Consider the following 13,412-nt stretch of genomic DNA (forward strand, 5'->3'; position numbering starts at 1 on the left):
CTTATTGCTAAACAACAGTTTTGATGCCTTCCAGTCAGGTTTTCGACCACACCACAGCACCGAGACGGCTCTTGTTAAAGTCTTTAATGACATCCACTTAAACACAGATAGTGGCAAAATGTCAGTCTTAGTATTACTTGATCTCAGTGCTGCATTTGATACGGTAGACCATGACATATTGCTTGACCGATTGGAAAACTGGGTTGGTCTTTCTGGCTCAGTACTAAAGTGGTTTGAATCGTATTTAAAGAATAGGGACTACTTTGTGTCTATAGGTAATTATACATCTGATCATACAAATGTGACGTGCGGAGTTCCCCAAGGCTCAGTTCTGGGGCCTCTTCTGTTCAACATCTACATGCTTCCACTGGCTCAGATTATGGAAAACAACAAAATAAGTTACCATAGTTATGCGGATGACACACAAATTTACATAACCTTATCGCCAGGGAACTATAGCCCAATACAACAATTAAATATGTGCATTGAACAGATTAATGATTGGATGTGCCAGAACTTTCTTAAATTAAATGAAGAAAAACGGAGGTGGTTGTTTTTGGAGCAAAAGAGGAACGATTGAAAGTCAGCTCAGCTTCAAACGACAATGTTAAAAACAACAGACAAAGCAAGAAATCTTGGTGTAGTCATGGACTCAGACCTAAATTTTAAAAGCCACATTAACATAATTAAAAAATCAGCCTATTATCACCTTAAAAATATATCAAGGGTTAAAGGGCTTATGTCTCAGCAGGATCTGGAAAAACTTGTCCATGCTTTTATCTTCAGTAGACTTGACTACTGTAACGGTGTCTTTACAGGTCTCCCTAAAAAATCTATCAGACAGCTGCAGCTGATTCAGAACGCTGCTGCTCGAGTCCTCACTAAAACCAAGAAAGTGGATCACATCACTCCAGTACTGAAGTCTCTACACTGGCTTCCAGTGCCTCAAAGAATTGATTTCAAAATACTTTTACTGGTTTATAAATCACTAAACGGTTTAGGGCCAAAATACATTTCTGATCTGCTACTACATTATGACCCCCCCAGACCTCTCAGGTGGTCTGGGACAGGTCTACTACACTATGACCCACCCAGACCTCTCAGGTGGTCTGGGACAGGTCTACTACACTATGACCCCCCCCAGACCTCTCAGGTGGTCTGGGACAGGTCTACTACACTATGACCCACCCAGACCTCTCCCACTATGACCCACCCAGACCTCTCAGGTGGTCTGGGACAGGTCTACTACATTATGACCCCCCCAGACCTCTCAGGTGGTCTGGGACAGGTCTACTTGTTGTCCCCAGAGTCAGAACTAAACAGGGGGAAGCAGCGTTCAGTTTTTATGCTCCACATATCTGGAACAAACTCCCAGAAACCTGTAGGTCCGCTGCAACTCTCAGTTCTTTTAAATCTAAGCTAAAGACCTATCTTTTTGATGTTGCTTTTCTTTAAATAATCTATTTTATTAACTTTAATTTCTTATAATGCACTGTAACTTTTATTCTTATACTGCACTATCAATTTTATTCTTGTCTTTTAATGTTTTTAATTTGTTTATTATTGTTTTTTTAATTGTTTTCTAACTGCTCTTTAATGTTTTATGTAAAGCACTTTGAATTGCCCTGTTGCTGAAATGTGCTATACAAATAAAGCTGCCTTGCCTTGCCTTGCCTAGGGGGGTCCCCGCTCACACGGGTAAGCGGCAAAAAAGAAGAAAAAAGGAAAAAAGGAAAGAAAGTTTTCTAAAAGAGCAAAAAAAGACTCACAAGGTTTTTTGGGTCACCTTGCTCAAGACGAACACAGGTGGTTTTATTATTTTTTTAAAAAAGCAAAGAGTTAACAAGCAAATAAAATAAATGGAAAAATGAACAGAGTTCAATCACTCAAAAAATGCTCTAAGACACAGGAGGTCCCTACTCGTAGGGTATCGGTCAAAAGAGCAGAAAACGAACCCAAGGGAGCGACTTTTGGCTAAGCACCCATTTTTATATGTACATTTCTTGGGGTTCAACCCATCACAGCGAGGTGTGTTTTATCACATTTGTTTCACCTTACATGGTAATACAGTCTTAAAGCAAGCATCAGGTTGGATATACGTAGAAACCATCTCATATGACGATATTTCCTATATGCATATTACTATCTAACATAGAATCTAACGGCTTAGTTCATCACTAGGTCAGAGCAGTAACCTTTCTCCCCTATGTGCACCCAGAGCCTAACCCCCCAAGTGCATGTATACAAGGCCCCAACAGCACTTCCTCTTTCCAGCTGTGCAGGTTCAGACAGACAGTTACACAAAGCAACTTCTGCATCTGGAGCCTCTTGCAGACACTTCCTCTTTCCGACTGCAGGGTCAAATAGGCAGCTTCACACCGCGACTCACACTAAAATGTCTCTAAGCATGTTTATAGTAATATCAGTAACACAAAAACATATATTTCTAAAGGCACATTAGCACTCATAAACCAAAATCAAAGGCAGTATTATAGTCTCAAGAGCAGAAATATATTTTAGCTGTTTTTGGGTTAACTCATGTCAAAAGCAGAAGTCTCCACTGTTCTTGAGCTGATACATTTCAAAAGCAGAAGTATAGTTTTAGCTGTCTTTTGGATTAATACAAATACATTTCAAAAAGCAAAAATATTTCAAAAAGCAGGAATATAGTTTTTAATTGTTTTTTGGATTTTCACATACTCTCGTTCAACAGTACGCACAGCTTCATAAATCAGGCGGTGAGAGGAGTGTAAGCATAATCTTACGCCAACATATACGCCCGTTTCTACGCAAGAATGCTAAATGAGGGCCACTGACACTAAAAACAGGAACAAAGGGATGAAAGAAACGGAAGTTAAACTGTAAAGAAGAAGAGATGGACACACAGTGCCCTCTGCTGGACACAACATGGTGTAACATTTATTTATTAAATACAGCAGAAACTAAGAAATAAAATAACTTTTTAACTTAACATGAATTAATTTATTCAATAACTGAAAAACAATTTCAAATCAATAAATAAATAATCAGTTACAGAATCACATTATTAACAAATAAATAAAATAAATCAGCACATTTTATCTTCAAAACAAACAAGAATAACAAAATAAAATGAAATACAAATGTTACTAAACAACTTGAAGAGTATTTATTAAATAAAAGAATAAGGTAGTTCATCTTTAAGTTATTTTTATTTAAAGTGCATCAGTGGGTTTTATCTGAAACCCGCCAAAATAAAAGTCTTTATAAATGTACAGCCCTGAAAATCTCTCCATACAACTAGTGGTTTATATGTATTATTATTATTATTATTATTATTATTATAATTATTATTATTATTATTATTATTATATATTTAGATTTCTAAAGTCGGACTTTCCCACAGGAGACCGGGGTTAACCGTTGCTATGGATGCAACGCAAACAGAGAAATGGCACTTTTTCAACATTAGCCAGAAGCTACGTAGCATCAGAGGAACAACCAATCAGGATCCCGGACGGCCATTCACACTGCAGCTGGACTGACCTGTAACACACACACACAAACAAACACACACACACACACACACACACACACACACACACACACACACACACACACACACACACACACACACAGGGACACACATACACACACACATATACGCACACACACACACAGAATAAAAAGGTTCTTATATTCGGGTCTGGAAGTGAGGGGGAATGAGAGGGGGAACAGCCAGAGACTGACCTTGTTGCCATGGCAGCAGCCCGGTCCCAGGACCAGGCCCAGCAGGGAGTTGAACACGTTGGCTCCACAGAGCAGGGTCTGCAGACCGCTGGCTCCGGCCATCACACTGAACAGGACCACGTTCCACTGGACCACCCCCGCTGGCTGCTCACACACTGAGGACCACGCTGACATGTTGTAGAGGTAGCCCGCATAGCTGAGAGACAGACAGGCAGGGAAGGAGACAGGGAGACAGGGAGACAGGCAGGGAGGGAGGGAGGGAGACAGGGAGACAGGCAGGGAGGGAGGGAGACAGGGAGGGAAGGAGGGAGAGAGGGAGACAGGCAGGGAGGGAGGGAGGGAGACAGGGAGGGAGGGAAGGAGACAGGGAGACAGGCAGGGAGGGAGGGAGACAGGGAGACAGGCAGGGAGGGAGGGAGACAGGGAGGGAGACAGGGAGACAGGCAGGGAGGGAGGGAGACAGGGAGGGAGACAGGGAGACAGGCAGGGAGGGAGGGAGGGAGACAGGCAGGGAGGGAGACAGGCAGGGAGGGAGGGAGGGAGACAGGGAGGGAGGGAAGGAGACAGGGAGACAGGCAGGGAGGGAGGGAGACAGGGAGGGAGACAGGGAGACAGGCAGGGAGGGAGGGAGGGAGACAGGCAGGGAGGGAGACAGGGAGACAGGCAGGGAGGGAGGGAGACAGGCAGGGAGGGAGACAGGCAGGGAGGGAGGGAGGGAGACAGGGAGGGAGGGAGACAGGCAGGGAGGGAGGGAGACAGGCAGGGAGGGAGGGAGACAGGGAGACAGGCAGGGAGGGAGGGAGGGAGGGAGGGAGACAGGCAGGGAGGGAGGGAGGGAGACAGGGAGACAGGCAGGGAGGGAGGGAGACAGGGAGGGAGACAGGGAGACAGGCAGGGAGGGAGGGAGGGAGACAGGCATGGAGGGAGACAGGGAGACAGGGAGGGAGGGAGACAGGCAGGGAGGGAGGGAGGGAGACAGGCAGGGAGGGAGGGAGGGAGGGAGACAGGGAGGGAGGGAGACAGGCAGGGAGGGAGGGAGGGAGACAGGCAGGGAGGGAGGGAGACAGGCAGGGAGGGAGGGAGGGAGGGAGACAGGGAGGGAGACAGGCAGGGAGGGAGGGAGACAGGCAGGGAGGGAGGGAGGGAGACAGGCAGGGAGGGAGGGAGGGAGACAGGCAGGGAGGGAGGGAGGGAGGGAGACAGGGAGGGAGGGAGACAGGCAGGGAGGGAGACAGGCAGGGAGGGAGGGAGGGAGACAGGCAGGGAGGGAGGGAGGGAGACAGGCAGACAGACAGACAGGGAGAAAGTCATTCCCAGCTCTGACTTCAGACCTCGAGGTAAAGGGGACAAAGCATTTAGGAGATCCACCTCTAGTTAGAGGATCTGTGGTTAAATGAACGCTGTATGGATGGATGACATCAGTCAGAGTTATATAGTTATATAGTTATAGAGTTATAGAGTTATAGAGTTACAGAGTTATAGAGTTATAGAGTTATAGAGTTATATAGTTATAGAGTTATAGAGTTATAGAGTTACAGAGTTATATAGTTATAGAGTTATAGAGTTATAGAGTTACAGAGTTATATAGTTATAGTTATATAGTTATAGAGTTATATAGTTATATAGTTATAGAGTTATATAGTTATAGAGTTATATAGTTATAGAGTTATAGAGTTACAGAGTTATATAGTTATAGAGTTATATAGTTATAGAGTTACAGAGTTATATAGTTATAGAGTTATATAGTTATAGAGTTATATAGTTATAGAGTTATAGAGTTATAGAGTTACAGAGTTATATAGTTATATAGTTATAGAGTTATATAGTTATATAGTTATATAGTTACATAGTTACAGAGTTATATAGTTATATAGTTATAGAGTTATAGAGTTACAGAGGTATATAGTTATAGTTATATAGTTATAGAGTTATATAGTTATACAGTTATATAGTTACAGAGTTACAGAGTTATATAGTTATATAGTTATATAGTTATAGAGTTATATAGTTATAGAGTTATATAGTTATATAGTTATAGAGTTATAGAGTTATAGAGTTATATAGTTACAGAGTTATATAGTTATATAGTTATAGTTATATAGTTATATAGTTATGGAGTTATATAGTTATAGAGTTATATAGTTATATAGTTATAGAGTTATATAGTTATATAGTTATAGAGTTACAGAGTTATATAGTTATATAGTTATAGTTATATAGTTATAGAGTTATATAGTTATAGAGTTATATAGTTATAGAGTTACAGAGTTATATAGTTATAGAGTTATATAGTTATAGAGTTACAGAGTTATATAGTTATAGAGTTATATAGTTATAGAGTTACAGAGTTATATAGTTATAGTTATATAGTTATAGAGTTATATAGTTATATAGTTATAGAGTTATATAGTTATAGAGTTACAGAGTTATATAGTTATATAGTTATAGAGTTATAGAGTTATATAGTTATAGAGTTATAGAGTTATAGAGTTACAGAGTTATATAGTTATAGAGTTATATAGTTATAGAGTTATATAGTTATAGAGTTATAGAGTTATATAGTTATAGAGTTATATAGTTATAGAGTTACAGAGTTATATAGTTATAGAGTTATATAGTTATAGTTATATAGTTACAGAGTTATATAGTTATAGAGTTATAGAGTTATATAGTTATAGAGTTATAGAGTTACAGAGTTATAGAGTTATAGAGTTACAGAGTTATATAGTTATAGAGTTATATAGTTATAGAGTTACAGAGTTATATAGTTATATAGTTATAGAGTTATATAGTTATAGAGTTGCAGAGTTATATAGTTATATAGTTATAGACTTATATAGTTATATAGTTATAGAGTTATAGAGTTACAGAGTTATATAGTTATAGAGTTATAGAGTTATAGACTTATAGAGTGATATAGTTATATAGTTATAGAGTTATATAGTTATAGAGTTATATAGTTACAGAGTTACAGAGTTATATACTTATAGAGTTATATAGTTATATAGTTATAGAGTTATATAGTTATAGAGTTATAGAGTTATAGAGTTATATAGTTACATAGTTACAGAGTTATATAGTTAGAGTTATATAGTTATAGAGTTATATAGTTAGAGTTATGTAGTTATAGAGTTATAGAGTTATATAGTTATAGAGGTATAGAGTTATAGAGTTAAATAGATATATAGTTATATAGTTAGAGTTACAGAGTTATATAGTTATAGAGTTACATAGTTATAGAGTTACAGAGTTATAGAGTTATATAGTTATAGAGTTATATAGTTATAGAGTTATATAGCTATAGAGTTATATAGTTATAGAGTTACATAGTTATAGAGTTATATAGTTAGAGTTACAGAGTTATATAGTTATAGAGTTATATAGTTATAGAGTTACAGAGTTATAGAGTTATATAGAGTTATATAGTTACAGAGTTAGAGTTATATAGTTATAGAGTTACAGAGTTATAGAGTTATATAGTTATAGAGTTATAGAGTTATATATCCATCCATCCATCCATCTTCGTCCGCTTATCCGGTGTCGGGTCGCGGGGGGAGCAGTTCCAGCAGGGGACCCCAAACTTCCCTTTCCCGAGCAACATTAACCAGCTCCGACTGGGGATCGAGGTTCCCAGGCCAGGTTGGAGATATAATCCCTCCACCTAGTCCTGGGTCTTCCCCGAGGCCTCCTCCCAGCTGGACGTGCCTGGAACACCTCCCTAGGGAGGCGCCCAGGGGGCATCCTTACCAGATGCCCGAACCACCTCAACTGGCTCCTTTCGACGCAAAGGAGCAGCGGCTCTCCGAGCTCCTCACGGATGACTGAGCTTCTCACCCTATCTCTAAGGGAGACGCCAGCCACCCTCCTGAGGAAACCCATTTCAGCCGCTTGTACCCTGGATCTCGTTCTTTCGGTCATGACCCAGCCTTCATGACCATAGGTGAGGGTAGGAACGAAAACTGACCGGTAGATCGAGAGCTTTGCCTTCTGGCTAAGCTCTCTTTTTCGTCACAACGGTGCGATAGATTGAATGCAATACCGCACCCGCTGCGCCCGATTCTCCGACCAATCTCCGCTCCATTGTCCCTCACTCGCGAACACAACCCCAAGGTACTTGAACTCCTTCACTTGGGGTAAGGACTCATTCCCTACCTGGAGAAGGCATTCCATCGGTTTCCTGCTGAGAACCATGGCCTCAGATTTAGAGGTGCTGATCCTCATCCCAACCGCTTCACACTCGGTTGCGAACCGATCCAGTGAGTGCTGAAGGTCGCAGGCCGATGATGCCATCAGGACCACATCATCTGCAAAGAGCAGCGATGAGATCCCCAGCCCACCAAACTGCAACCCCTCCCCACCCCCGACACGCCTCGATATCCTGTCCATAAATACTACAAACAGGATTGGTGACAAAGCGCAGCCCTGGCGGAGGCCAACCCTCACCTGAAACGAGTCCGACTTACTACCGAGAACCCGGACACAGCTCTCGCTTTGGTTGTACAGAGATTGGATGGCCCTGAGAAGAGACCCCTCACCCCATACTCCCGCAGCACCTCCCACAGTATCTCCCGGGGACCCGGTCATACGCCTTCTCCAAATCCACAAAACACATGTAGACCGGTTGGGCATACTCCCAGGCTCCCTCCAGGATCCTTGCGAGAGTGAAGAGCTGGTCCGTTGTTCCACGACCAGGACGGAATCCGCATTGTTCCTCCTCAACCCGAGGTTCGACTATCGGCCGAACCCTCCTTTCCAGCACCTTGGAGTAGACTTTACCAGGGAGGCTGAGAAGTGTGATACCCCTATAATTGGCACACACCCTCTGGTCCCCCTTTTAAAAAGGGGAACCACCACCCCAGTCTGCCACTCCTTTGGCACCGTCCCAGACTTCCACGCAATGTTGAAAAGGCGTGTCAACCAGGACAGCCCCTCCACACCCAGAGCCTTGAGCATTTCTGGACGGATCTCATCAATCCCCGGGCTTTGCCACTGTGTAGTTGTTTGACTACATCAGTGACTTCCGCCGGGAAATCGACGACAATCCCCCATTATCCTCCAGCTCTGCCTCTAACATAGAGGGCGTATTAGTCGGATTCAGGAGTTCCTCAAAGTGCTCCTTCCACCGCCCTATTACCTCCTCAGTTGAGGTCAACAGTGTCCCATCCTTACTGTACACAGCTTGGATGGTTCCCCTTCCCCCCTCCTGAGGTGGCGAACAGTTTTCCAGAAGCAATTTGGTGCCGACCGAAAGTCCTTCTCCATGTCTTCTCCAAACTTCTCCCACACCCGCTGCTTTGCCTCTTTCACGGCAGAGGCTGCAGCCCTTCGGGCCCTTCGGTACCCTGCACTGCCTCCGAGTCCTCCGGGATAACATATCCCGGAAAGACTCCTTCTTCAGTCGGACGGCTTCCCTGACCACCGGTGTCCACCACGGTGTTCGTGGGTTACCCCTTGAGGCACCTAAGACCCTAAGACCACAGCTCCTCGCCGCAGCTTCAGCAATGGAAACTTTGAACATTGTCCACTCGGGTTCAATGCCCCCAGCCTCCACAGGGATGCACGAAAAGCTCCGCCCGGAGGTGTGAGTTGAAAGTCTGTTGGACAGGGGCCTCCTCCAGACGTTCCCAATTTACCCGCACTACACGTTTGGGCTTACCAGGTCTGTCCAGAGTCTTCCCCACCCTCTGACCCAACTCATCACCAGATGGTGATCGGTTGACAGCTCTGCCCCTCTCTTCACCCGAGTGTCCAAAACATACGGCCTCAGATCAGATGAAACGATTATGAAATCGATCATTGACCTTCGGCCTAGGGTGCTCTGGTACCAGGTACACTTATGAGCATCCCTATGTTCGAACATGGTGTTCGTTATAGACAATCCATGACTAGCACAGAAGTCCAACAACAAACACCCACTCTGGTTTAGATCAGGAGGCCGTTCCTCCCAATCACGCCTCCAGGTGTCTCCATCATTGCCCACGTGTGCGTTGAAGTCCCCCAGCAGAACAATGGAGTCCCCCACTGGAGCCCCATGCAGGACTCCAGTCAAGGTCTCCAAGAAGGCCGAATACTCCGAACTCCTGTTTGGTGCATACGCACAAACAACAGTCAGAGTTTTCCCCCCCACAACCCGCAGGCGTAGGGAGGCGACCCTCTCGTCCACCGGGGTAAACTCCAACACAGCGGCGCTCAGCCGGGGGCTTGTGAGTATCCCCACACCCGCCCGGCGCCTCACACCCTGGGCAACTCCGGAGAAGAAAAGAGTCCACCCCCTATCCAGGAGTATGGTTCCAGAACCAAGACTGTGCGTAGAAGTAAGCCCCACCAGATCTAACCGGTAGCGCTCCACCTCCCGCACCAGTTCTGGCTCCTTCCCCCACAGAGAGGTGACGTTCCACGTCCCCAGAGCCAGCGTCTGCCGCCCGGGTCTGGTCCGTCGAGGCCCCTGACCTTCACTGCCACCCATGTGGCATCGCACCCGACCCCAACGGTTCCTCCCACAAGTGGTGGGCCCATGGGATGGAGAGGGAGTTGCCACGTAGCTTGTTCGGGCTGTGCCCGGCCGGGCTCCGTGGCAAACCCGGCCACCAGGCGCTCGCTGACGAGCCCGCCGTCTGGGCCTGGCTCCAGACGGGGGCCCCGGGCTTCCTCCGGGCAGGGTCACTCCATCTCTGCTTAGCTTTTGCATTCGGGTTTTTGAACCATTCTTTGTCTGGCCCCTCACCTGAGACCACTTTGCCTTGGGAGACCCTACCAGGAGCACAAAGCTCCAGACAACACAGCCCTCAGGTTCACAGAGACACACAAACCTCTCCACCACGATAAGGTGATGGTTCACGGAGTAGTTATAGAGTTATATAGTTATAGAGTTATATAGTTCCAGGTCCTGTCTCACCGGTCTGGGTCTGGTTTCAGCGGGACGCCCCAGGTGGGTCCAGAGGAGTCGTGGTAGAGACAGAGAGGACCCTGGGACAGACCAGTCAGACTCACCAGACAGCAGAACCCCGCAGACAAGATACACACACAGGAGAACATCACCCGGGAGCACATCTGGAGACAGAGACACACATCTGTTACACATCTGGAGACAGAGACACATCTGTTAGACATCTGGAGATAGAGACACACATCTGTTACACATCTGGAGACAGAGACACACACAGGAGAACATCAGCCGGGAGAACATCTGGAGACAGAGACACACATCTATTACACATCTGGAGACAGAGACACATCTGTTAGACATCTGGAGACAGAGACACACATCTGTTACACATCTGGAGACAGAGACACACATCTGTTACACATCTGGAGACAGAGACACACACAGGAGAACATCAGCCGGGAGAACATCTGGAGACAGAGACACACATCTATTACACATCTGGAGACAGAGACACATCTGTTAGACATCTGGAGACAGAGACACACATCTGTTACACATCTGGAGACAGAGACACAAATCTGTTACACATCTGGAGACAGAGACACATCTGTTGGACATCTGGAGACAGAGACACATCTGTTACACATCTGGAGACAGAGACACATCTGTTACACATCCGATGTAACAGATAAAATAATACGGTTTACTATGCCATGATATGAATTATTGAAACACGTATTACTACTCAAATGTATGATTAAACTCATTAAAATGTACATGTCGGTGTTATTACATTTTTTTCTAAAGCTATCCTAACACTACATAATACAATATCGCAATTAGATATTTATCATGAGATTATAGAGTTTGGAATCTGGCAATCAAAATGACTGCTCACGGCAGTTCTAGCGTTAAAGTCCAGGTCCCTTAATGTTAGGCCCCGCCCCTTAATGTTAGGCCCCGCCCCTTAATGTTAGGCTCCGCCCCCGCTGTAATAATCACCTGCCGCCTGAAAGCGCAGCAGCCTCGGGTCTCGCTGCTCTGCAGAAAGGCTCGAGCGGCGAACAGGACCTGAAACCAGAAACACCGTTAATAATTAGTGATTAATATAAAGTCATATCCATGGCAACCATTAGAGTCTGTTATAACATTAAAGCGTGTAGTGTTATAACATTAGTTTATATTATGCATTAATCATTATTTATATTATTATTATTAGATTCTGAACATGAGGAACCAGAAACCCACCAGGAGTCCGGACCCCCACAGGCCCGTGGCCCACGTGGCCTCTCTGGTCACATGACCCTCCAACAGGAAGTGGATCTTCCGATCAGGAAGCAGCAGCAGGACGTTGGACAGCATGCAGACCATCGCCGTGGCAACCAGGCAGACGGAGACACAGCGCAGACACCTCAACACACACATCTGTCAGAGGGTTAGCATAGCATCACTTCATGCTAATCCTTAGGTTAGCACAGTGTCGCTACATGCTAATCCTTAGGTTAGCACAGTGTTGCTAAATGGTAATCCTTAAATTAGCACAGTGTTGCTAAATGCTAATCCTTAGGTTAGCACAGCTTTTATTCTGAAAGTACAGGACCCTGAGCAGGAGGAGGACTGAGGCTTTTATTCTCAAAGTACAGGAACCTGAGCAGGAGGAGGACTGAGGCTTTTATTCTGAAAGTACAGGACCCTGAGCAGGAGGTGGACTGGGGCTTTTATTCTCAAAGTACAGGAACCTGAGCAGGAGGAGGACTGGGGCTTTTATTCTGAAAGTACAGGACCCTGAGCCGGAGGAGGACTGAGGCTTTTATTCTGAAAGTACAGGACCCTGAGCAGGAGGAGGACTGAGGCTTTTATTCTGAAAGTACAGGAGCCTGAGCAGGAGGAGGACTGAGGCTTTTATTCTGAAAGTACAGGAGCCTGAGCAGGTGGACTGGGGCTTTTATTCTGAAAGTACTCTACTGATCAGAGCTGTATCACATCTGGATACTCTACTGATCAGAGCTGTATCACATCTGGATCAGAGCTATATCACATCTGGATCAGAGCTATATCACATCTGGATACTCTACTGATCAGAGCTATATCACATCTGGATACTCTACTGATCAGAGCTATATCACATCTGGATACTCTACTGATCAGAGCTATATCACATCTGGATACTCTACTGATCAGAGCTACTGTATATCACATCTGGATACTCTACTGATCAAAGCTATATCACATCTGGATACTCTACTGATCAGAGCTATATCACATCTGGATACTCTACTGATCAAAGCTTTATCAAATCTGGATACTCTACTGATCAGAGCTATATCACATCTGGATACTCTACTGATCAGAGCTATATCACATCTGGATACTCTACTGATCAAAGCTTTATCACATCTGGATACTCTACTGATCAGAGCTATATCACATCTGGATACTCTACTGATCAGAGCTATATCACATCTGGATACTCTACTGATCAGAGCTATATCACATCTGGATACTCTACTGATCAGAGCTATATCACATCTGGATACTCTACTGATCAGAGCTTTATCACATCTGGATACTCTACTGATCAGAGCTTTATCACATCTGGATACTCTACTGATCAAAGCTATATCACGCACACACACACACACACACACACACAGACACACAAAGACACACAAACACACACACACACACACAGACAGACACACACACACACACACACAACAACACACACACACACACACAAACACACACACAGACAGACACACACACACACACACACACAGACACACACACACACACA

General features: G+C 44.7%; 1 protein-coding gene across 1 annotated transcript; it reads right to left on the reverse strand.

The window, feature by feature from the left end:
- Nucleotides 1-3,469: 3,469 nt before the first annotated feature.
- LOC114553060 (transmembrane 4 L6 family member 1) lies at nucleotides 3,470-11,986 on the reverse strand. The gene is made up of 5 exons (XM_028574155.1): nucleotides 11,864-11,986; nucleotides 11,618-11,686; nucleotides 10,625-10,779; nucleotides 3,730-3,925; nucleotides 3,470-3,525 (listed from the first exon to the last, which is right to left on the reverse strand). The coding sequence occupies exons 1-5, from the start codon at nucleotides 11,984-11,986 to the stop codon at nucleotides 3,505-3,507; spliced, it is 564 nt and encodes a 187-aa protein (XP_028429956.1). The 3' UTR covers nucleotides 3,470-3,504.
- Between the last annotated feature and the right edge of the window lie 1,426 nt (nucleotides 11,987-13,412).

The sequence above is a fragment of the Perca flavescens genome, chromosome 3, assembly GCF_004354835.1.
Source record: "Perca flavescens isolate YP-PL-M2 chromosome 3, PFLA_1.0, whole genome shotgun sequence".
Classification (NCBI taxonomy): Eukaryota; Metazoa; Chordata; class Actinopteri; order Perciformes; family Percidae; genus Perca; species Perca flavescens.